The following is a 26590-nucleotide window of genomic DNA, read 5'->3' as shown; positions in this document are numbered from 1 at the left end:
TAAAATTCAAATCCACCCCTAAAGCTTTTTAAAAATTCAATCACCCCCTAGCTTTGCTATATTTTACACCAATAACTAGTCTTCAAAGATAATCATCCAAATAAAATACATAACCACTTACCAAGCAAAGCTTGGTTAAAAGTGGTCAATTCCCTAACCCCCAATCCACCATACTTGTTAGGAGAGTATACCAGATTCCAGTCTACCAAATGAAACTTGATGCATTAGTGACAATTTAATTCAAGTTAAAGCAGTCAAATGTGGTAGAAGGGAGCCTAAAATAAAATGGCTAGAAGTAGTTGAGAAGGATAAAAGATTTGATAAACAAGGACATGATCTTGCATAGGATCAAATGGTAGGAAAGATACATGTAATCAATACTATTACTCGCAAAATAACCCATAGAGCCAACACAAATTTAATTGGAATTAAGTCTTTGTTGAGTTGAGTTGAACTAATTTTGATAGGCAATACACACGCGCATAAAACATTGACCCCAAGAACCAACTGTGTAACACCCCCCCCCCCCTTTTCTTTTTCCCTTGTTTATGATTTAGAGGAGATGCCATTATAAATTTTTTGGATGCTAAAACAATGTACCATTCTTTGCTTGTTAAGCTATTCTCATCTTATGCCATCTAAATAGAGAAAGGAACAAATCTGTTTGCTCCCAAAAGCTCTCTTATAGAGCAATGAACAAAATATAATTTCCTATGCTATATAAAAATATAATCCATAAGGATCTTGAATCTGAAAAGGACAGAGCATGAAGGGCACCAAAAAAGACATCACATGAGAGTAAGCGATGCTTCAACTTAATCAACGAACAATATCTCCACCATAAAATGGACACGAAATGAGTCACAAAGTAAAATTTAGACCTGGGCAGACTCTTCAGTGTTCAAAGAAGTAGTTCCTTTCTCCATCAATACTTCCTCTTCAAATTGCTCTCGGCCCTCAAGTAATATACCAAGATACTTGTACATATTGCTTTGAATCATCAGCTTGATATTCTCCTTCTCTTCTGGAGTGAAGTTCCCATACAAAAACTTGGCCTGTTCATGAAAAGAACAGAAATTCTGAGCATTAAAAGAAAAAAAAAATAAAGATTAAAAAATGAATTAGTGCTATGCAAAGAAATCATGCAATTGAATTGAACAATCAAATATTTAGATAGCAAAGCAGATCAACATTTTGCTAAACCACATGAGGAGAAGAAACCTCCTCTCAATTTCTCCTTCATCCCCACTTCATCCCTCCTTTTTCAATCACTTCTACCAAAGAGAGAATCAAAGAATATGTTGGGCAGACTACAATTGAGAGGATAATATAAAACATAGCAACACCACTTAACTCAAAAGCTTAAGCCTTTAAGTTTGGGCCCAACTATGTTATATTAATCACTTGTATTTCTCATTATTATTCAATGTGAGACTTCGCTCAAATGTATATACCCAAAAATCTCCCCCTCACATATGATGAGTCTTCAAGTCCTACTAGCTCCCCCTTGCCTTACAGGCTTTTTCATTCACTAGCACGTCATACATGGGTCTCTCGTACACCATCCATGAGAACCACGTGTCGACCCAACATGCTCATACATGGGAACCGATTTGCATTTCCATGTTCATGGGTCTCACACCATTCCCTGATCTTGCAACATTAGCATTACGTCTTTGTTGGGCCTTTTTCCAATATTGTTTTTGTGGGTCTTTAAGGCTTGCTCTGGCCCTGCTCCAACTGCGGAAGAGACCTTGAACACCTTACCACCTTGCCTCACACCACCATGGGCTCTGCTGAACACCATGGGGAAAGTCCAATTTAGAGGTTAAAATAACACATAGGAACACCAATTAACCCAAAAGCTTAAGCCTATGAGTTTGGGTCCATCTATGTTTATCTTACTCACTCTTCTCATTATTATTCAATGTGGGACTTCACCCGCATATATGCCCAACAGAATATCACTACCACATAAACAAATTGTTGGAGAGTACACAATCTCCAATATCTCTTTTCTTTTCTTACCCTCTGTTAAAGAGAAATACTTTTTGATTGCCAATCAATAGGCTTGTCAAATGCATGTCCATTTTAGAATAATCCAAGACTTGGTTTAGAAGAAGGATGGAAAAGTAAGAGGAAAGAGAGGATTCTTCTCTTCCATATTAGATGTTTAATAGGAACAATGGAATAGAATATGTCCACTTTTTTATAGTTATTGTGACAACCTTGTACACACACACATGTACATATACACAAGTATAATCATTTCTATTCATAAAAAATGGTACTAAAATACAAAGGGACAAACAGTGTATATTGGGTTTTTACCCATAAGTTCCCCTCTAGATCAAGAATCCAATGAATCTATAAAATAACAGGTATTTGTTGGTCTGCCTTCATCCAAGACATCCAATGAATCTATAAAATAACAGCTATAAGATGAGATTGCAATATCTCTAGAGAAAACTCTTGCCCCTTACAGGTCCTATTCCTCATCCTCCAAATCTGCCACATCAGACTCACTGATACCAAATTCAAGGCCTTTTCCTGATAGAATACAGTCTTCTTCACCAAAATCAAAGGACATTTCTCACCCATTAAACTCAAGAGACTACAAATATATCATCCCATAACTCCCTTACTACTGGAGAATGCAAAAGCAAGTGATCAACATAGTCTTTGTTGACAGCTAACTGGATTAACTCAAGAAATAAAGATGCCAGATGTCTATCAGTAAACCAAGCAAACCTAACTCTTCTACCATCCCCACTTTGAATCCAAAATATCTTGAAAAAGTTTCACCCTCCTCTAATGGCCTTCCAAAGCCCCAAATCATGTGTAATGAGGACTAGATTCAAAGTCCAAGGCCTGCTTCCTGCCCCATATTTACTACCACCAACTACCTCCATAGATGGTCATCCTCCTGAGTGAAACTCCATAACTGCTTCCCTAAAAGGCATGATTGAACCATTCATAAATTTTCTCTAATATTTTCCTAGAAAAGTCTAAATTCTTAATATAGTATTTGAGTTAAAATTATACTGTCATTTTAAATATGTTAACCATCCATTCTTTTAATTCAAAGCATCTCAATATATTTTCACTTCATTCCAAATATATTAAGATCTTATTAATCCTTTTTTTTTATATAAAATAATTTTATTAAATAAGTGCTAAGGGAAACACAAGTAGACAGGAAGTATACATGAGATATGCCAACAGAAAAAAAATAAGAAAAAAATAATTACAAATTAAGAAAACGTAATAATATCTTGTACTTCAAGTAAGTTATAAAAAGAAAGCCCATGGTAGCTATAGTCATAATGTCTTTAGTACCACATTTTCCACAATTTTCAAATCCAAAACCAAGGACTCACAATTTTCAAAGCATTAAGCATTTCTCTCTCCAACTCCTAACACACTGTATGATTCATGAAGGGATTGCCTCCCATATGCTCCGATTATGATAGTTTCCAAACCTTCCTTTCCAGCAACCTAACAAATCCACTACCCTTTTGCATGGAATTTGCATAATTAAAGGTAACAAATACAAACTCAAAATTCTAAATTTTTAAAATTAAAAAAAAAAATATATATATATATATATATATGAATGCCAAAATAAGAAAACTGTACATAACCATGAGGGCAAATAGTAGGCAGACAGTACTTTTTTTCCATCCTTTACTCCATAGCCAATTTTCTCTCAATTTTTTGCCCATATCTGGCAAATGAGAATAGGTACCCCAGGTGGTCAACAGCACATCAGCCCCCTCTCCACTCTCAGTTTTCCATCCTCTCTTATATCCCCCCTTTTTCCTACCTAACAAACAATACCTCAGGATTTAAGCAGAGAAAACTGGTATGGTTTTTGTTTTAGTTGAGTCAATATAATTATCAAATAATGAATTCTTGACTTATTTCAACCAATACCTATATTTTAAGAAACAATCACTTTAAGAAGCATGTCTGTGAGGAGAAAGAGAGAGAGAAGAAGAAGAAAAACAAAATGGAAAGTACAAAACAACACTCACAAGTGCCTAATTAGACTGATTTTTTTTTTTTTTTTTTTTTTGGGGGGGGGGGGGGGGTAACTTTAGACATGAAAGAATGGCATCATTAAAAATTAATATGCATATTAACATCAGCACCAAAGGAAAAATATGTGAACAAATTTTACCACATACACAATCTTAAAGTTAGCACAAAAGCAGTGCTTTTTTCCCCATTTATTCCTGAAAGCAGTAATATATGTAATATACCTGCTTGAAGATGGTGCTGGTTCCAGATCCTTCTAACCCAAATAACAGAAGTTTCTGAATTCTTCCCTGCTCCAAATATTCAGGCACAGACCTACCTGAAATAACGGCTGGATCTTCTTTCGCCTCATGAGGATTACCAGGTGGAACAGGCAATGAAAGTAATGAGCAAATGAAACGAGTGGACGCCTGCCTACCAAAAACCAAACTGCAACTGTATAAAAAACCAACTCAAATCCATTTGTTGAATTTGAAACTTGATCCTGACAAGAGATATATATTATTCATGGATATGAGAGAACCTTTCCCCATATATTCCCCTTTATGTTATTTTGACCTTCTTCCTCATAAGATCCATCATCATACACCCAAAAATGGGTATCCCGAGGGCACTGTACATTGGCCAGCTGAAATGAAAGTCAAAACACTCAAAATCAAGTTTAGAAGGCATTAACACCAAAGCTTAAGCAGAATTGTATCCACCAAGAAGATATCAAGAAACTACTTCAACAAAGAGCACTTAAATCTCCAATAAATTTTATAAAAGGAAAAAAAAAGAGGGGGGGGGGGGGGTTTACATTAGACTATTGTATAGTCAGCTTTGACAGATTTAACAGTTGGGAAATATGAATGATAGCTTGAATTTATCCGACATATAAGGTAATTATTTACAATATATACTTGGGTGAAATGAGTACAACAGATTTAAGAGCCAGTCAAGATTAGAAGGGGGATAGTTTTAAAATACAGGAGGGAAAAGCATAACTCACAAAACAAAACAAAAAGTATATAAATAAAAAAGCATAACTCACGAATCAGCAAATATGCATCATAAATTCCTGATTACTTAAAAATAATTAAAGCTCCACATAACAGTATACAAGGATAGAATGAAACTGGAACGAACAGAAAGAGGAAAAGATAATGTTATAAAATTTTAACATGATTCCACAAATAGACATTCTTTTTTATTAGTAAGTTCTGCAAATAGACCTTATATTTTGTGTCATCTATGTCTTGAACTTCCAGTGAATATGAAATGGCCCGTAGATATAAACAGAAACTTGCAAGTTTGCCCCCTTGATTTGTAACAGATTTTATAATATTGAATACTCTCAAGCAGACAGAGAGAGACCCTTATTTACAGCATATGGCTCTAAGTGCCCCTCCACACGCATTGATCTGCTGGTTTAAATTATCAAAATGGTGATTTACAGAAAATTTATGCAGAAACTGACCTCTATTTTCCTATGAATCATCCAGATTATATGGGAGATGTAGCAGAGAGATTCAGGTAACATATTAACAGTGGTAGAAGTCCTGATTTAATGAAGTGCATATGCCCTTGCTTATAAATGGAAGTGCAAAAAATTGACGAATGATATCAAGCTTGTCAGTTGGAAAAGGAGATGATGAATGCAAGCATATGGACATCTTACTGATTCCAAACATATCATGAGAAAAATTAATGTACCTAGTTGCAGAGAGCACTTAGGGAATTTAACTTTAATATTCTTGTAGATTGGTTTAATTTGCAATTTTAAAACATGTCAAAAGGCAGATAACGCTTCATATGCATTCACTTTGATATTCTAATGTTCCCTATGGGAATGTGTTTGGGTCTCTTTCTCTCTCTCAGAGTAACCTAAGGAAAAAGATGGGGCAAATGGTCATTGGCTGGACTTTTAAGGTTTTCCCTACCAAACATAATCTAGTGGCACTGGCAAGTGGCAACTGAAAGTTGTTAATCACAACTTTAATAAGTTATTACAAGTAGCATCTTTCAGATATGACTTTGCCTCTGACATCTATGTCAAACACTATAAATTCCCTTTTATACCACTCTCAAGGCAAGATTACTTCCACAAAGAAATTCAAGTCCCTTTTTTGGTAAGTAATGCAAGTCAACCTGATTTGCTAAGTATTTTCCAAGTGAATTTTCCAATTGTTCCACATTGACCCTTCAGTCTTCTGAATTCCTTGACCTTTAAACCTCTTGTATTAGGTTTTTCTTTTTATAAGTAACCTCTCATATTAGGTTTGATGACATTGGGATTGGAACAAATGTATCTCATTGCATCGTTTCTACAGTCTCTTGAAAAACTTGCACTTCTGCAATTTTTTTTTTTTTTTTTTTTTTTTTTTTTGGGTTTGATAAGTAACTTTTGCATGTTTTTAAGCCCCTAAGATGCAACAACTATTTACAACTCATACCCAAAAAGGCCAACACAGTAAAACAGCTGGGAGTGGTAACAACAAATTCTCAAGGGGTAGGACTACATCGAAAGGTATGGATTCCAAGCTGACCAAATAGCGGCGGGAGTTAAGTTATGGATGAGCTTTCTCATATTATACAATGAAACAACTCCATCAAGTAAGTGGTATGAAAACCTTTAAAGTTACGGTTGTTCCTTATTACCATGTGATATGATTAGCACTTTTGATGCATCTGTATGAATCTCTTTTAACAATATTCCTGATAACGGATGGGACTCCACATGGCTAGACATTTGGTCTATATTCTAAATGAATGACTCTATCGTAACAAAAATACTGGTATTGCATTACCAAATCACACTTTCCCAAAGTACAGTTCTTTTAAACTTCATTTTTTTCATACAGCTTTTTCAAACAATCCCATTTTCAAGATACTGAAAATAAATTGTACCAAATCAGGAAGCTGTGGAGTTGCATACCTTCAACACTCTGAGCTCAATCTTGGTGATCTCACGGCCATTAATGTAAACTTTGGTGTTCCCATTACTCGCAGTCAGCTTAAGCTTACCCCCAACATTCAATTTGGAACTTATTATCCGATCAGGCTTCTCCCCCTCCTGCAATCCAAATTGAAAGCATAAAAACACAAACATGAATGAACTAAACAACAAAGAAAACCAAAAGAGTAACTTATTCACCTACCTTTCCCCAAAGGCCAGAATCCTTATCATACCAATACTTCCCGGGCTTCAACTTCTGCGGCGCCATAGAACACCCGAGAATCTCCGCCAATTCCTCCTGCTGCAACTGCCTCCCATTCACAACCAACTGTTCCGGCCTCAATTGGTTGGAGGCACACTCCCTCTCTGCCTTCATTATCTGCTTAACCTCCAATGGACTACAAACCTTTGTCAAAATCCTTGAACTCTTTCCCAACCCGCCTCGCCTCGACTCATCAATCGGCTGCCCAATACAACTCACGCACTTTCTCCCCTCCGGCATCGACCCCATCGCCTTTAACACACAGTTACTACAGTACTTAGCATCACAAACCATACACGGCTCTCTCTCTTTCAACCTATTCCCTTTCCCGCACCTACTACACACTCCTCGCTTCCTTGACCACCATTTCTCCTTCTCGCCTCGCGACCCTACGGGAAATTCGGCGGCGCTAGAGTACGCGTCCGATTCGTCCTCCTCCGAATCCCTTGGCGTGTTGAATGTCACCACCGGAGCTCGTTTTCCTTCTCCGTTCACGTTTGGCTCCTCCGAGTCTTCAACCTCTCTGATTCCGTTCGTGAATTCCGGTCCTGCTTCGTTGCTGCTCTGTAGCTCGAATTGAGTTCTTGAAGCCGAAGCAGAAGCAGGAGAGAATCTATGTCTATCGTCGGGAGTGTTGAGCTCCCTGCTATAACCTCCTACTCCAACTCCATTTCCATTTCCGTTTCCATTTCTGATTCGATTGAACCTGTTGTGCTTAGGATGGATCGGCATAGCGACCGGGATCGAGGAAAGGTCCGAAACAGTAGAGACCGTAGAAGAGAGAACAGGAATGGAATCGAGGTCAAGGGGATCGACCTTAGGGACTTGGTAAGGAACCGGAGGGCCCTGGTATTCGACGGCTATTGAGTAATCGAGGTGCTCTTCGTCTGGCAATGGCGCACCTGCTGGTAGCATCTTTCTCAGAGCATCTTCCCAAGCCTTTCCGTCATCTTCTGTTGCCGATGACTCTGACGCCATCTTGTTTGGTTCCCGAGAAAAGTTCGCGACAGTTGAGCTAGAAAAAAAAAAATCAATGAAAAGGTTTTCCTTTTTCTGTCAAGAGAGAGAGAGAGAGGGAGAGAGTTGAGTTGGTGGAAATGGCTTCTTCGTCTGTGTGCTGCAGTGTATGTGTGAGACAGAGTGGGGCGAAAAAGTAAACCGAGTTGACAGACTAACGGAAGACGTCAGTCAAGTACGGTATCGGTTAGGATTCCGTTAGATTTGAAGGGCTCTACTTGCATGGACTTGAAGTAAGTAACTGCTATGCCGCAAATTCGGATAACTATAATTCATAAACATTGGGGTGTTGGTGTTCAGTTAACTCAGTTCACTTTGTGGTTGTTCAGTTAACTCAATTCTTTTGTTCGTGGTTTAAATTCTGCCTTCGAGTTGGTGATGCTCTCACTAATTAATTTCTTTTATGAAATTCATATGGCTAATATGAGAGGAAAAAAAAAAACACTAGGTTAATACATTCAAAAATACCTAAGGTCTTATCACTTTTAAAAGATTCTAAATTCAATTTCTCTTATTAACATTTTGGGCCACTACTATAAGATTCTTTTCGTAAAAACTTGATATGCTGTATACAATCGAAAAAATAGACAAATACTTATTTATCCAAAAAATAAAAACCAATAATAATTTTGCTGTTGCAGTTGAGCACAACGTGACAGCTTCTAAGCAAGGAAGTTTTAATAATTGGAGGAGTTTTTTATAGTCCCAGCTGTCTCAGAAACGCTCTTCAAGTCCACGGTGTCCCAGTCTCCGTCTCACATTTTAAATCTTTTTTTTACATTTTGAATATGTCAACGAGATATCAGTGAGGCATTCTCGAATCTCAATGATTGGGTTAAAATTCCCATTGCTTCATTTTGTTGAATTTTAATCAACTATACTCTTCTCAAACGTGCTTATAGCTTTCACACTCACCCTATTTTTTTTTCGAGAAACACGGGGCTAAAATTCCCATTGCTTCATTTTGTTGAATTTTAATCAACAATGCTCTTCTCAAACGTGCTTATAGCTTTCACACTCACCCTTTTTTTTTTTTTCGAGAAACACAGGGCTAAAATTCCCATTGCTTCATTTTGTTGAATTTTCTATACTACTATTTAAGGGGCTGCTCCTATTTAGACCAGATTTTTTTTGTTCCAAAATACCCCTACAAAATATGCTTAAGTAGAGGCAAACTTGGTAAAAATGCTTCTTTAACTTCCACGTAAAACTCTATCTACAAAATAGAAACACACTCCCATTGGACAGGCAAAATTTCTAATTAAAAAAATTCTAAAATTTAGCTAGATTTAAAATAAATGAAAAACAGTTCACCAACAAACAGTTTTTCTTTAAAAATAAAAAATAAAAAATTACATACAGTTTTTTTTTGGCGAAACTACATTGTTGGTCCCTAAAGTTTGCCTATGGAGCGTTTTTAGTCTCTGAAGTTTCAAGTGAGCGCTATTGGTCCCTGAAGTTTTAAAAGTGAGCGCTAGTGGTCCTTTTATTAACTTCTATTAGTTTTTTTGTCTATGTGTCTAGCAGAATAATGATGTGGCATTTTTTTTAATGATGTGACGATTTTTTATTATTACAAAATTACACATCAGCTTGAGGCTCCCAAATCAAACCCAATTCTATTTGTATCTTCCACTGATTTTCTTACTAACCAAACAAAACTACTACTAATGTTCCCCAATCGCTGAAACCTGGCTTGCCGAATTTACCATTGCCTGCCTTCTTACTAGCTATTAGATTCATCACCACTTGGAAATTTGTAGTACATGCCAAAAATCAAATACAAATTGAAAGCATTCTCCAGGTTTAGAGATATAACATAATAGCGATTATAATTATTAGGGTAATGAAAGAAAAACCACAACTCATATATTTCTCCAAAGTACATGGGTATCTTCAAGGTCGGTTAGTCTAACACCCACATTTGGAAGGCATCTCCCTACCCTATATAATATATTTTCTGGTGGACGATCAAAAGGGGATCTCCATCTTTTTCTTTTATCGCAAATAGTCCTATTCTTAATCAATAATGCTCTTCTCAAACGTGCTTTGCTTTCACACTCGCACCCTTTTTTTTTTTCGAGAAACACACTCACACCTAAATGACATCATCACCAACTCTATCTATCTTCTACCATTTCTTTTTTTCATTTTCTTAATAAAACTTTAAACATAAAAAAAAAAACAAAAACAAAATATGGTAACATGTCAATATCAGTTTATCAACGCAATTGAATTTTTTTTTTTTTTTATCAGAAAACCCTTTTCATTTCTATTGGAATTTACTACCAATCCTTTTCTCCAGCGCACATGATCTTATTGGTATTGACATATTTCGTTTAATAAATAAATTGGATAATAGCAAGTTGTTTGTTATGTTAATTAAGGTCCTTGTCACGTTGTGGAATACATATATCATATATATATAATAAAAGTTTGACTTAGACGTTGTGATTGCGCCACGTGACTTCATCAAATTACAGAAATTTTAATAAATTTTTAAATTTAAGAATAGATATATACATATTTTTTGAATAAATATGACAAATCAAGTAATGAAAGAAATTAGTATTTAATTTACAACTATAACAGTTGTGTCTATCTAAAATGTTATCAACAAAATCTAAAATCAATAAAATAGAATTATCTAAGGATAGAATTTAAATAAAAAAAGAGAGATAAAACTACGCTAAAAAAAAGAGGTCCAATGCATCTTAAATTGCAACAACTTATACTACAAAAAAGAGGTCTAATGCATCTTAAATTGCAACAACATATAATACAAAAAAAAAAAAAAAAAGGGCTGTCTAATACATCCACTTAGAAATTGAAACTCCCACAATTGGAAAAAGATCTTCCGTTGTATATTGAAACCATAGATGACTTTACCAAAAAAAAAGAAACCATATATGCAAATTTGCATAAAAAAGGTTTAATACATCCACTTAGAAATTGAAACTCCCACAATTGGAAAAGAGCTTCTGTTGTATATTGAAATCTTATATACAAATTTGCATACGTTTCTTTAAAAAACGTAAAAAAAAAATTAAAAAAAAAAAAAATAGAACTTGCTTTTTTTTTTCCTACATTTTTTTTTTTGGATAAATTTGCATCTTATGTCATCTTTTTCCTAATAATTAAGTAAAAAAAGAATTTGAGTTTCATCTAAACTATTTCTTTTTGTTCATATCATCTTCTTCACAACCTAAAATTCCCACTATTTATACACACAGTTTTTTGATGTTTCATTATTTTACTATGTACTTTACAATTATTTGCTATATTCTTCCTTTCTCCTCTCTACCCTACCTACAACCTTGCAAGTAATTTTTTCTTTCTTTCATCAAATTGAATAGATTTTGTGTATTTGTTTCCTTTTTATTAATATAATATGATTTTATCAACAAGTTTTATAAATAGGCTGAAATTCTATGTTTGATCACACCTTTTAGTGTTTTTTTTAAGAGTACAAGTACAATTTATTTTTTAATCTTAAATTTTGAATTAATTCTTTTTTCATTTTATTTGTTATTAAATTCAATTATATTATCAAAATATTAAAAAAAAGATATATTTTTCTTCTCCTATAATTTCTAAGTGGATAAAAATCATAATTTTTTTTATAAAACCAGAAACATAGTAGTATAGTACACATTTATGATTTTAGCTTCTCTTATAATTTCTAAATTGATAAAATTCATAATTTGATCACAATCCAAACTCTATCTTAATTTGATTACAATTCAAATTCTTCATCTAATCTTTTATAATAATATAAAAAAACTTAATTAAAAAAAAAAAAGTTGGCTACCCCAAATTGCAAGAAATTTATAGATAAAATCAAAAAATATATAAAAAGTAAGCCCTATGTATATCACTATATTCTACTCGAATTTGATCACAATTGAAATACTAATCAGAGTCAAATACTACCTCGATACTAATTAGATAATGCGTGAATACAAAAATTTCTAATTAAAATGAATTACAATGATCAACAAAACTAATTTGATAAAGCCTAAGACACTTTGATTGCGCCAAGTGGCTTCACCAAATTGCAGAAATTTTTGTAGATTTAAAAAAAAAAAAAAAAGATATATTTTTCTTCTCCTATAATTTCTAAGTGGATAAAAATCATATATTTTTTTTTTTAATAAACCAACAACATAGTAGTATAGTACACGTTTATGATTTTAACTTCTCTTATAATTTCTAAGGTGATAAAATTCATAATTTGATTACGATCCAAACTCTATCTTAATTTGATTACAATCCAAATTTTTCATCTAATCTTTTATAATAAAAAAATCATCATTAAAAAAAAAAAAAAAAAAAAAAAAAAAAAAAAAGCACACGTACACGTTCAAGTTGAGAAAAAAAAAACTTAATTAAAAAAAAAAAGTTGGCTGCCCCAAATTGCTTTAAATTTATAGATAAAATCAAAAAATAAATAAATATTAAGCCCCATGTATATCACTATATCCTACTTGAATTTGATCACAATTGAAATACTAATCCAAGTCAAATACTACTTCCAAAACTAATTAGATAAAGCATGAATACAAAACTTCTAATTAAAATGAATTACAAAGACACATAAACAAAAAGGAGAATACGCATAAAAAAGGAGAAGATAATTTGTCGGCCTGCTAAGTGCTAAACTTAGACAAGACATGTCCTTTCAAAAGTTTGCTTGAAGTCCTGAAAGCATATTGCTCTTTCAACAATTGGGCTAGTCTAATTGATAGTTATACCATGTTGTGTTTTATCTTTAAAGTTAAAATAGTTAATCAAAAAATCTTTAAAGCTAAAACAATGAGGTCAGTTATAAACACCACAATGCTACTCTATTTAGAACGATGTTATTTGTTGCCAAGAGTTTTATAACTTAATTAATTGACACATCTTAGTATTTCTGATGGAGACATCTTAAATTCAAATCATTCACTCTCAACTACTATAAAAAGAAAATAAAGAACAATTTTAGCCGTTAAGTCCACTTGATCATTGTCCAAGCTTGTTATTATCCTTTTTGTTTTTTTATTGGTTAATTACAAGTGAATTCAATAAGTCTTGAACCCACTGCCACAACCTTACCCTACACCTAACACTTATAAAGAGATTTTCGATAACTATCCATTATTTTTGAAACTCCTATACCTTTTCAAGTACCAAAATAAATTCAATATAAATAAATAGCATAAGATTTATTTGTCAATTAAAACTAAAATGCACCAACAAGAGGCTTTGCAAGTTGAGTTAGAACTCATTAGCTTGATATTATCCTTTTCTTTTTTCCTTTTTCTTTTTTTTCTTTTTTTGAGGCATTTTTGTCTAAATTACAATAATGTTTGGATAAATAATAACAAGGATTTTTGATCTTTTTGTGGAAAGGGGTTGTTGGCTTCTCTAATTATGTCTATGTTCCCTACTGACTAGAATTGCGTGGTGCTTTATTACATATAAGACGTCTTTTGAAATGGTTTTAGCAACGGAGGAGCGAAGAGAAAGAAATTTATTCCTAAGCAGATCGGTCGTGGTTGTGGGTGCTCAAAATCAAATAATTTGATTTGAAGAAATTCAAAAGAAAGTTCAATATCCTGCAGAAGGCATTGCCTGGTTTTTATCAGAATGTTAAAAAAGATCAGAATATTAAAGAGCAACTCAGCTAGCAAGAAGAAGACTAAGAATAGACGACAGTAGTTTTATTACGTCATGTACATACGACTTGTAGTTGTATCATTTCTGTTAGTATGTGATAAGTGTGCTAGTCAAGTGATATACACATACAGAACGACAACTTTTTTCATAAGCCTCAGTAACAAGCTGCAAGGTTTTAAAGGAATTAATGAAATTTCTAGTGCCCTTTCAAGAGCTTCCAAATATTTTCCCTACTCCATGAACACTAACAAGAAGTTGATGGCACTACTGGGTCCATACTTTGGAGTAAGCACTAACAACTTATTACAATGCACAAATTCTGGACATGAAATCATACCTTGCCACATATCCTCTAACGGACGCAAAGTAGAACAAGATCAGAAACTTGTAAGTTTCATGCAAAACAGAATATGGAATTTCACTGAAAATGGAGTTAATACATATATTTTACAGGATGTAAAAGTTGGAGGTTAATGACAAACATCAACAGCAGGAATGGAATTCGTGGTTAAATGATTTGATCAAAGCATAATTCTACTTGTGTATTCATGACAATCTCAATAGAAGGAGATGCTATACAATAGCTTTCGCCGTTGCTGTTTCTCAAAGGTAGCTATTATATCATCAATCGAGTCTTCCCATGATTCTGCTGCTTCAATCTATGGATAAAAGAAACCCATAGAAAGCCTAGTATTAGTACATAACAAACCAAATATCACTAGTATAAAGCATAGCAGACACAGACCTCTTGGCACAAATCTAAAGTAAGCCGAGCTCCTATGGCAGCCTCCTCATGGTTATCCTTTACCTCCAAGTTTATCACCAGTACAGTTTTCATAAGAGCATGATCCCGGCTGTGAAGATCTGCACATTTTTCCATAATGGTCAGACAAGCATAAGAAGAAGACTTATTTCACAGGTGCTAACAGGGTCTTTGTATGTGTATAAACTTAATTTTCCACTACAAAGAAATTTGCATCCAAAAGATTAATAAGGTGCTACGATCTCAATAATTTCTTTTAGAGCTTGGACTCAAGTTCAAAATTACCACACAAAATGCACATGCTTTTTTTTTTTTTTTTGATAAATAACGTAAGAATATTATTAATAATAAAAAGATTGCCAAACCGAGTACATTGGGATGTACTATGGAGGCACAAATCAGTAAACAAAAGAACAACGGTCAAGAAAAAAAGAAAAAAAAAAGAACAAGAAAAATGAGAAAAAACCACACTCCATTCAAAGAGAGTGTGTAAGAAAAAAGACTTAATCTCCAGCAAAGGACGTTCACAATCCTCAAAGCTTCTAGCATTCCTTTCATGCCAAATGCACCAAATGAAGCAATGAGGCACTAATCTCCAAACATCAATATGACGATGTCGCGCAAACTTTCCTTGCCAGCCCTCAAACAACTCAAGAACAGCACGAGGCATAACTCATTGAATACCAAACAAGCAGAAGACCAAAGGCCACAACTCCCAAGCTATGGAGCAATGAAGAAGAAGATGATCCACCGACCCCCCACACCTCTTACACATATAACACCAGTCAAGCACAATCACTCGTCTTTTACGAAGGTTGTCTGTTATTAAGATCTTACCTAAGGAAGCAGACCAAGAAAAGAAAGCCACCCTTGGAGGAACCTTCGATTGCCATATCATTCTCCATGGAAAGGAAACAAAAGTAGGAGGGTAAAATGAGCTATAATAACCTCTAACCTCAAAACCTCTATTCCTTGCAAGTTTCCAACAAACCTTGTCTGGACCAAACCCCCGCACTGTCGAAGAATAGACCAACCCCATAAACTGGTCAAAAGCTTCTTCTTCCCAATCTTATGGTGGACAACGAAATTGCACATTCCAGTGAAACCTCCCAGCAGACCACCCCATAACTTCAGCCACTGAGGAGTCCTTAGACCTACTAAGACAATAAAGCTTTGGAAAGGCCTCTCGGAGATTACAATCTCCACACCACACATGCATCCAAAATTTCACTCTAGTACCATCCCCCACATCATAAACAAGGAATTTAGAGAAGTTCAACCAGCCGCTTCTAATAAATCTCCACAAGCTAACCCCATAAGGACTTGTCACCTTTTTCGTACACCAACCACCCCAAATGTTTCCATATTTTGCCTCTATAACCCTCCTCCATAAAGCCTCAGTCTCCATACCATACCGCCACAACCATTTACCTAGCAAAGCAGAACTAAAATTCCCCAACCGTCGTATACCCAACCCCCCAACCTGCAGAGGCCTACATACCTTGGCCCAATTAACTAAATGTATTTTAGGTTCACCACCAATCCCATTCCACAGGAAATCTCTCTATAATTTCTCCATACGCTTTGCTACCTTACTCGGTAAAGGAAAAAAGGAAAGAAAGTATGTAGGTAAAGACAAGAGTGAGCTTTTAATAAGTGTCACCTTACCCCCTTTAGATAGATACATTCTCTTCTAACCTGCTAATCTCCTCTCCATTCTCTCTAGAATAGGATTCCAAATAGATAAATCCTTAAATTTTGCACCTAATGGAAGACCCAAGTATTTCAAGGGCAAAGAAGACTGCCCACACCCCAACCGGCCCACCAAAGTCTCCAAATTGTGTACCTCACCAATAGGTACTAGTTCAGATTTCCCCAAATTAATATGAAGCCTTGACACCTCCTCAAATTTAGCAAAAATTGCCCTCAAATTAGCAATCTAAGAAGGTTCAACATCACAAAAAATCAGAGTGTCATCTGCAAATAAAAGGTGAGACACCCTCACTGATGGACTAGCCGTACTACCCACAGAAAAGCCTGATAATTGCCCGACGGAGGTAGCCACATCCAACATACGACTTAATGCCTCCATCACAATATCAAACAACAAAGGAGATAAAGGATCCCCTTGCCGAAGCCCCTAGAACTTCCAAAGAAATCCGATGGGCTACCATTGATTAGAATGGAAAACTTTACCGCTGAAATGCAATACTTTATCCATTTTCTCCATTTCTCTAAGAAACCACAACGTTGAAGCATATACATTAAAAAATCCCAACTCACATGATCATACGCCTTCTCCACACCCAATTTACACAACACACCTGGAACTCCTGACTTCAATCTACTATCAATACATTCAGAAGCAATCAAGACGGAATCCAAAATCTGTCTACCCTTCACAAAAGCATTTTGTGAATCCGAAATAATCTCATGCACCACCCTACGAAGCCGATTAGCCAACACCTTAGAAATAATTTTATAAATCCCACCAACTAAGCTTATAGGCCGAAAGTCCTTGACCTCCATAACATCCACTTTCTTGGGAATAAGAGCAAGGAACGAAGCATTAAAACTTTTCTCAAACACCGCCTGAGTATGAAAATTGTGGAATACAGCCATAATTTCTGTTTTCAAAACACCCCAACAAGACTGGAAAAATGCCATTGAAAAGCCATCCGGGCCAGGTGCCTTGTCACCATTAAAGTCAGTGATCACCCCAAACACCTCTTCTTCCTCAAAAGGCCTATCTAGCCAACTTGCATCTTCCACCGAAATACTAAAAAAATCCACATCATCTAAGACAAGTCTATGAGCCCCATAGGGATGGCAATTTTTACCCGGCCCGCGGGTACCCGGCCCGGCCTGACCCTAATGGGTCGGGTTTTACCCGGTCTGATTAGGAATAAGGTCGGGTATGGGTTTTAAAAAAAAAAAAAAAAAACCCAAAGCGGGTCCAGGTCGGGTCCCATCCGGGTTTTATTAAAAAAAAAAACCCGAGACCCGACCCGAAACCCGGCCCGGTAAAAACCCGGTTCATTGAAATTACTAAAATACCCTAATATATATATATATACCTAAAATGTTCTAACCCTAATTCCCATTTCTTCTGCACTCACTCACTCAGCAACCTCCCTACACTCCCTCCCTCTCAATCCGACACAGTCCTACACTCCCTCACCCTCACTCTATCTCAAACTACCACCGTAAACACCACCAAAAACCCAAACGGCGAGATACCCAACCACCAAATCACAACACCACCGCCTCACCACCATCGTCACAAACCCCACCCTCGAGCTGTCACTGTTTTTCTTCACCAAATCGGAGTTGTCGTCGCTTTTCTTCACCAAATCGGAGCTGTCGTCGCTTTTCTTCGAGCTTGACCAAACTCAGACACGCCGTTGACTCTTCACGTCAAGCTGTCGCGTTTTTTCTTCAGGCTTGACCAAATCAGAGAGCATCAGTTATTCAGCTTCAGCCTTCAGCCAAATCGGAGAGGATCAGATTTTCTTCAGGTATTTACTTAAGAAGATACCTTTATTGATGGTGTTGGGTTTCTTGGATTTCAGAGACAGATAGAATGAGAGATGGTGTTGGTTTTTTATTTTTGATTTTTTGGGTGTAAATGTGTAATCCAGGATCATTTTGATTTTATGAATATTAGGCTTGCTTTGTAACAAAGTTGATTTTGAATCTGATCATTTCCATTTTCCAAAATCATTTCCTTCACATACGTACACAGTAAGTATTTATGTCTGAATTAGGACACAAAATCATTTTCAAGGAGAGTAAAAATTAAAAACATTACCAGAATCTCTAAATGTTTTTTCCCCCAAAAATGAAATGAAGAGAAAGATGAAATATTTGAATGTAGCCGAGGGTTCAGAATGGTCCAAAACAAAAGCTTTTTGGGCATTCTACGATTCGGCATATAACTATGCGAAGGAATTAATTATTAGTATTTGTGTTAGAGAGAGATTCCCCCCTCTCTGCTGGGACCTTCGCATAATAATAATAATAATAATAATAATACATTTCAATTGTAATGTATGAAAATTAGATCTAAAAATAAAACCGAGCCCATAACAGAAAAATATATATATATATATATATGTATATATTGGGCTTGGCGATCTGCTTTCAATACAATTTTCGAAGGCAAACTTGGAAAAGAGTGCATCGATTTTGTACGGCGCTCCCTCCATAGGTCCCTCGGTAATTTTAAAAAGAAAAAAATTAATTAAATTGAAGATGCTCAGTGAATACGAACCAGAATATAATTCATCTTGCTTGATGCTTTATGATTATAACAAATCAACCAGCAAGCAATCGATTTGTATTACTCTTCATCGCATCTATTGCAACAAAACAAAGAGAGCATTTGCAAAACCCTAATTTCTAAGAACTTGTAGTGTAGATGTGTTTGTTATTGTGAATTATAATGTCATCTGTGTGTTCAAATTCAAGCATGCCTAATGTAAACACAACGAAAGCTCATATCACCAGAAACTAGGCACTTTAGTTTGCTTCCATGCCTTGCTACTTGCTTTGTTGTTGTTGAGGGTTTGGTTTATGGGTTAAGGTGTTTGTGGCGTTATACTATTATTGAGTTTGTTAAATATTGTTTGGGTTGTGATAACAATGATAATGAAATATTGTTTTTTGTGTTTGTTGGGAATGCAGAGCCTAAAACGGAGATGGAAGACACAAACACAAACAAATCTAGCTCTTCCTCGCCAAGCAGCTCTCCCTTGCCAACTATGCGGTCTCCTTCGCCATTTTCACGATCACCCTCGCCATTGTCGCCTAGCAGCTCACTCTCAGGATCACCATCACCTTTATGCCCATTAAACAACCAGTAAGTGTTTAAATTTGTTGTTAATCATGTTTAATTTGTGAATTTGTGCCTATTAATTAATGAGTATATGTAATAATAAATTTGTAATAATTTGTTTTGATTCTAACTCCCAAACTTCTGAATCAATTAGGAGTCCGAATTTCCCGACGGTGGACTTAGAGGTAGAGGAACAAGAAAGGAGTTAAGGGAGTTCAAGGACAGAGGAAGAGGGAGAGCAAGAGCCTACAAATGAGGACTTGGATACAAGTAAAAAAAAAAAAACTACCTCAGATGTTTGGGCTCATTTTACAAGGAAGAAAGTTGAAGGAAAAGTTAAAGCCCAATGCCATCATTGTGGCAAACTTTACTTGGTGATTCTAGTCAAGGTACAATCCATTTGCGTAATCATTTAGCAAGATGTCCACGGATGAAGTATAAAGATATTCGACAACAAGTTTTAATTAAACAACAAAATAAGGTGGATGAAACTACAAGTTTAAATAATTACCAATTTGATCAAGCTAGAGTGAGGAATAAGCTTGCTCGTATGGTCATTTTACATGAATATCCTCTTTCAATGGTTGATCACATTGGGTTTAGGGAATTTGTGACTGATCTTCAACCTATGTTTAAACTTGTCACAAGAAATACTTTGAAGAGTGATATTCTTAAAATCTATGATAATGAGAGGGAGAAAGCTTTGAAGATCACGGACAAAATGGAAGTAGGATGGCAATTACAACTGATATGTGGACTTCAAGTAACAAAAAGAGAGGGTTTATGGTCATTACCGCACATTTTATTGACCATACTTGGACGTTGCAAAGCCGGGTTTTAAGGTAATTTTTTTATCTATAAATTGAATGTTAAAGACTTTACATTTAGAATGTTTATTGAGTTATGTTAAATTGAATGTTTATTTAGTTATGTTATAATTATTCCTATTATTTTTCTAGGTTTGTTTATGTTCCTTCTCCACACACGAAAGATGTCCTTGCTGAAGTCCTTGTTGATTGTTTTTTAGAGTGGAACATGATAGGAAGTTGTCCACAATAACCGTAGATAATTGTAGTACTAATGATGCCATGATAAGACTTCTCTTGAATAAGCTTAATACTAGTTCTCTTATGTTGGGTGGGTCTATGTTGCATATGAGGTGTGCTGCACATATTTTGAATTTGATTGTTCAAGATGGATTGTCTCTTATTGGTGATGGTATTGAAAGGATTCGTGATAGTGTGATTTATTGGACTGGATCACCAAAAAGAGGCAAAAATTTGATGAAAATGCACGTCAATTGCGTGTTCAATGCACCAAAGAGTTAGTCTTAGATTGTAAAACTCGTTGGAATTCAACTTACTTAATGCTTTCTCTGCATTGATTTATAAAGATGTTTTCTCGCGTTTGGCTAAACGTGAAACATCTTATACTTGTTTGCCAATGATCATGATTGGGAGGTAGCCAAAGATATTTGTGGGATGTTAGAGTTGTTTCATAGTGTGACTAAGTTTTTCTCTGGTCGTAAGTACCCACAACTAATATGTATTTTGCTTTGGTGTGTGAGTTGAAAATTGCATTGAATGAATGGAGTTTGTCTTCAAGTGAGATGATAAGTACAATGGCAGAAAGCATGCTTGCTAAATTTAATTCTTATTGGGCTAATGTTAGTGTTGTTATGGCTGTTGCTGTATCTTAGATCCAAGATATAAGATGAATTATTGGAGTTTTATTATCCTAACATTTATGGTGATAATTTGATTTGGAGATTGAAAAAATTAAGAATCTTTGTTATGATTTGCTTGATGAGTATGAGATGTGGATGAGTCTCCTGTAGGTAATGAAGGAAGTTCTCATATGCCTGCAAATACTTCAAATCAAGTGACACAAATAAAATTTAGGTTGATTGGGTCAATGTCAAGGTTTGATGGGTTTGTGAATAATAGCTCAAGTAGTTCAAAGAAACATGGGAGTGGTAGAATGGAATTTGATCATTTCATTAATGAGGGAGTGTTGAAGAGGAGTGAAGACTTTGATATTTTGACATGGTGAAAAGTAATGGTCTCAAGTATCCTACTTTACAAAGGATTGCAAGAGATATTTTAGCCATTCCCGTCACAACTGTTGCTTCAGAAGCTGCCTTTAGCACTAGTGGGAGACTTTTAAGTCCACACCGTAGTAGACTACATCCCAAGACTATAGAGGCAATGATGTGTGCTCAGAATTGGTTATGGAGTGAAATCAACAGTTAGCAATTTCTAATTTCTATTTATAAAATCAAAATTGTGTTTTTATATTTGCTAGTTACAATTTGATGAAGTTTATTCCATTTTTTAATTCATTGTTGTTTAGGTTCTTCAACTATATCTAGAGATAGTACATTTCAATCCATTCTTATGATGGGGAGCCAAATGAAGATGATGGGAGTTGTGCCACAATTTATGGGAGTTGTATTACAATTGATGAAGATTAAACATTTTGTATTAATTTAGTAACTTTTTTATTTTCTTAGACTTGTTTCCTTAATTTGTTGGTTTGTAATTATTCTAAACTTGTGGGATTTATTTCGTAACTTTTTAATTTCTTGGACTCGTTGGACTTTTGATACTTATTTTTGGACTTGTTGGATTTATTTTATTTTTATGTTTAGTTGGTGATTTTAGTTAAGATTTTGTTGATTAATGATTAAATGGTTATCTTAGCTAGGTAATTTATTATTTAAAATCTTAGTTATGATTTATTGAATTATGATTATGATATTAGTTATGATTCATTGATTTATAGATTTATAATTAACAGGTGATTTATTGATTTATGATTAGTAGCCTTAGCCTATGATTTGAACTGATTTGGCATTTGGGCCACGTTAATTATTTAGGCTTGAATATGTAGGCTTAATGTAGGCAAAATCTGGGCTTAAATCTAGGCTTGAATCTGGGAAAAATTTGAGCTTAAATCTGGGCTTAAATTAAAATTTGGGCTCAAAAATTTTTTTTTTTTTTTTCGGTTGGCCCGTTTGGGCCCAATTCCTAAACGGGGCCTGCGGGGCCCGGTTGGGGCGAGTCCGGGCCCGGAAAAAACCCAGTACCCTAAACAAGCCAGTCCGGGCTACGGGTTTTGCCCCGCGGGTCGGGTCCGGGTATGAAAAAACCCGGCCCAAACCCGACCCGTTGCCATCCCTAGAGCCCCATCCTCCAAATAAAGCCACCTATAAAACTGAGAGATACAATCTACTATAGCAGCCGGGTCCGAGGACAACACCCCATCCACCATAAGCCTATCAATAGAATTAACCCTCATATGAGAGTTAGCTATTAGGTGAAAAAATTTCGTATTCCTGTCTCCTTCCCTGACACAAAGAACTCTAAATTTTTGCCTCCAACTTATTTCTTCCAACAGAGTAACTCGCTCTAACTCATCACGAATTCTTCCCATTTCTACCCTTTCCTCCGTTGATAAACCCCGACTCTTCTCCATATCCTCTAGAGCACTTAGGTCATTCCACAATTTTTTAATCCACACTTCAACGTGACCAAACACCTTCACATTCCATCTTTTCAAATCATTTTTCAAGAGTTTTAATTTATTGGCCAGAATGAAACTTGGAGCACCATGAACCTGATAGGAATCCCACCAAGACTGGACCCTATCCACAAAACCTTCATCCTTAAGCCACATATTCTCAAATCTAAACGGCATACTCCCTCTATGAAAAGATCCACCCTCAAGGACAATTGGAAAATGATTTGAGCACAACTTAGACATCCGTCTTTGAGAAACTATTGGAAACTTATCCTCCCAATCTTCAGAAAACAAGAATCTTTCTAGCCTAGCCTTTGAAGCAACTTCTCTAGAACTTGACCAAGTATAAGAACCCCCTTGCAATGGCAGATCAATGAGACCCTGTTCCGAGATAAAATTGGAGAATTCCCTCATAGCCGTAGTGAAAGAGTTAGACCCCAATCGTTCAGAAGGGAACCTAACCACATTAAAATCACCACCCACACACCAAGGGACACTCCACCAACTATTCAAGCCACAGAGTTCCTCCCATAAAAACCTCCTGTCTCAGTGTAAATTAGGACCATAAACACCAGTAAACGCCCAAACAAACTGATCTGACACACTTGTAAACTTACAAGAAACCGAAAATCTCCCCACTGCCTCCTCCATTTTATTCACTACCCGAGTGTCCCACATCACCAACACCCCACCAGAAGCTCCACTAGAACCTAAGTAAGACCAGTCAACAGGTTGGCCACCCCACCAGTAAACCTAAGTAAGCTTTTTTTTTTTTTTTTTTATAGATGCAAACCACAAAATTCCAGCCCAGAGCATTTATAAAGTTGACATTACCCAAAGCACATCAATAACTCCTTTGAGTGAAGAGCAAGAGTAGCCTACATGCCCAACACAAGCTGACCAGCCCACCAGTTCAACAAGTTATAGACCTCTTAATCTATGTGCTTCATAATTAATGGAATCAGCACATTAGCACATAATCTTGTTTCATCCATAAATTTATAATCCTCTTCATTGATAAACTTTCAAAGACACAGACTTGTCTATATAATATATAAATGAAGAATCCATAAATTCAATAAACTATATGTGCAAGTGGGTTTCGCAACAAATTAGACAGAGGTCTTCTACAAACCCCAGATTGGACAACTCACCACACAATTTCTAGACTGAAAACTATACCGTGGCAAACACATCCAAGCATGCAAAAACTTCTTTTATCTTTTATTTTGTAAGTAAACACATGACAAAAACACAACAAAGGTTAAATACCAGGTATATCAAGGTATATTAGTTTGCAAGACCAACCAGAAATTTTATCATCAGAAAACTAAGAAAAGAAACAAGCACAAGATATTAAATTGCATTTTTTTTATAAGTAAAAATAAAAATTGATATTAAACTACTAATATATACCATGGATACACATTCCATCACAATACACATCCAATAATAAACACAGGATATTTTCCTTTGTTATTTGGTCTTGAAAGGTAAAAGTTTTATCCAACAATATCCACGGGGATTCAAGTCACAATGTATACAAAGATAAACCCCATAAATGCTACCAAGCACTACAACTTACAAAAGAGAACCTTAAAAAAAACCAACAAAAGAAGAATTGGGAAAATTGACTCCCTCAGAGGCATAAGCCTTCTCAGAAAAAGTAGAATTAGAGAGATGCAAACACTGGTCGATACTTTTGAAATTACTGCCAAAAATTTACAGGGCACCTTAGTAGGAGATTGAGTATGCCAAATCTACTTTTTTGATAAGTAACTAATAATTTAACTATAGAAAGACCAGAGGGATACACTTAGTATACAAATGTAGCTCCCTAAATAATAAAGTATGCCAAATCTCCTTCCAAGGAAGATTCCGACTATGTTGTCCGTCATATGCATTATAGAAAAGGCTCTCACTTCAAACATTGGTTTACTAGTCTACTGCCTGCCCAATCTATCTACACCTACCCCACACACCTTGAACCTCTTAAGAAGCTCAAAGAAACTAATCAGAGTCCACATCCCAATCATATTACTGTCTATGAACCAACTGCATTATCCCCCACGACATTCTATCAAGTCCTATACCAATCTACTGAAAATGGTAACAATTACAAAAAAAAAAAAAAAAAACAGCCAGTAGTAGAAGCAATAGACAATGCTTTAATTATTTCATCTTTTGCATTATCGTACAATTGATCCATATGATGCAACAACAACAACAAAAAAAAAAGGGGTGGAGGTAGTGAGATATACTAACCTTCAACAACCATATCAAACACCTTTTCTTCAAATGCAAAAACCACATCAAAGGAACCATCAGCAGCATTCTCTTGCCACCGCTGAGGAGCCAGCTTGACAGATGAATTTCTCTTTAGCATTGGCAAAATGCCATTACGCTTGTAGCTGTGTACACTCATTAAGGTTTCACTCATTAACATGCTCTACAATGCACAATAAAACACACACACAAAGTTCGATTCATTAATCCTACGCTACATATAAGGGACGCCCCAACGAGTATCTGTATTGGATCCAGTGAATACACTTGTAGGGACCCACTGTGAATGAAATATATGACAGTAAGCACAGACATAGGCGGAGTTAGCTACATAAGTTAACACTGAAGCACTACCACAGGTTTTTGTTTGTTAAGACCCAATTGCAATTGAAAATTAACGAGCATGTAAAAAAGGGAAGAGGATACAGTTCGGGGTCTTTGCGCCTGAGATCCTCGAACATGTGCTTGTAGGGAGTACCGAAGTCGTAGACGTTGGGTTCTCTGAGAGAGGGTCCAGGGAGCTTAACGTGAGCCCCAGTACCGTACGAAGACACCTCGAAGCCCTGCTTTTTCAGAAGCGAGTGCGCCTCCATGCTCCGATTCTGATTCGATGAGCACACCATGGCATACCGGAATTTCATGCTTCCTGTTATGCTATATAGATAATAAAATTTATATTTAGAATTTAGAAATTAGGTGCTAGGGTTGAGGATGAAGAAGGGGAAAAGAGCAACGTTCAAAGTGTCTGTCTGTATCCTTCAGATGCTGAACAATTTCACCTTGTTTGCTTTAGAATGAAATGTGATGGAGCGACGTGGGCCCCAGAAAAGTAATGGGCCAGTTCATAATCACTTTTTAGGCTCCACTTCATAAACAACTTTTCATATTTGTTTGTTTTAAATTTGAGCTTTAGTTAAGATTTCTTTAACAAACAAGCTGAACCAAAAAAAAAAACAATTAAACTTGTTTTTATATTTGTTTGTTTATTTATAGACAAATTAAATTTGAGCTTTAAGTTTTAGATTTCTTTAATAAACAAGGCGGGACCAAGCAAAAAAAAAAAAAACAATTAAACTTGTTTTTGGGTTCAACAAATAAATCTATTTCTAACTAAATATTTAGTTAATTGGGAATTAAGAACACTTGTAAAAATCAAAATTAAAGGGCTGTAATGAGTAATCACTCTTTTTTTTTTCTTTTTTTTTAAATTAAGCAAGTACCACACATCCAAGTCCATGAGTCCATCCCCCTCTTTGGTTAGGT

General features: G+C 35.6%; 2 protein-coding genes and 1 non-coding gene across 3 annotated transcripts in view; all 3 read right to left on the bottom strand.

Annotated features, from left to right (window-relative positions):
- The window catches only part of LOC112004311 (extra-large guanine nucleotide-binding protein 3), a 22072-nt gene extending 13689 nt beyond the window's left edge, over positions 1–8383 (bottom strand). Inside the window, exons 1-5 of the mRNA XM_065775567.1 lie at positions 7182–8383; positions 6959–7096; positions 4565–4669; positions 4266–4451; positions 881–1055 (exon numbers count right to left, since the gene is read on the bottom strand). Of these exons, the coding sequence (XP_065631639.1) occupies positions 881–1055; positions 4266–4451; positions 4565–4669; positions 6959–7096; positions 7182–8219 (1642 nt within the window). The 5' untranslated portion in view covers positions 8220–8383. The remainder of the gene's footprint in view (positions 1–880; positions 1056–4265; positions 4452–4564; positions 4670–6958; positions 7097–7181) is intronic.
- A 5928-nt stretch (positions 8384–14311) lies between these two features.
- On the bottom strand, positions 14312–26118 carry LOC112004303 (uncharacterized). Its single transcript, XM_065775565.1, has 4 exons — positions 25754–26118; positions 25307–25452; positions 14665–14783; positions 14312–14578 (listed from the first exon to the last, which is right to left on the bottom strand). The coding sequence occupies exons 1-4, from the start codon at positions 25966–25968 to the stop codon at positions 14477–14479; spliced, it is 582 nt and encodes a 193-aa protein (XP_065631637.1). The 5' UTR covers positions 25969–26118; the 3' UTR covers positions 14312–14476.
- LOC112004330 (small nucleolar RNA snoR145) lies at positions 18550–18692 on the bottom strand. The gene has a single exon (XR_002882072.1). It is a non-coding gene; the product is annotated as a small nucleolar RNA snoR145 (small nucleolar RNA).
- Positions 26119–26590: the final 472 nt, after the last annotated feature.

Source organism: Quercus suber, unplaced genomic scaffold, assembly GCF_002906115.3.
Source record: "Quercus suber isolate HL8 unplaced genomic scaffold, Cork oak 2.0 scaffold_114, whole genome shotgun sequence".
Classification (NCBI taxonomy): Eukaryota; Viridiplantae; Streptophyta; class Magnoliopsida; order Fagales; family Fagaceae; genus Quercus; species Quercus suber.
The sequence above is the reverse complement of the archived record's forward strand: the minus strand, read 5'-3'. Positions and strand labels throughout refer to the sequence as shown.

What these genes read in the sequence shown, in the direction of transcription:
- LOC112004303 (XM_065775565.1), bottom strand. Translation starts at nt 25,968, where the DNA reads ATGAAATTCCGGTATGCCATGGTGTGCTCATCGAATCAGAATCGGAGC. An exon ending in AGGCGCAAAGACCCCGAACT is followed by an intron (nt 25,453 to 25,753) that starts GTATCCTCTTCC and finishes GAGTGTACACAG; the next exon opens with CTACAAGCGTAATGGCATTT. An exon ending in GTTTGATATGGTTGTTGAAG is followed by an intron (nt 14,784 to 25,306) that starts GTTAGTATATCT and finishes AAAAATGTGCAG; the next exon opens with ATCTTCACAGCCGGGATCAT.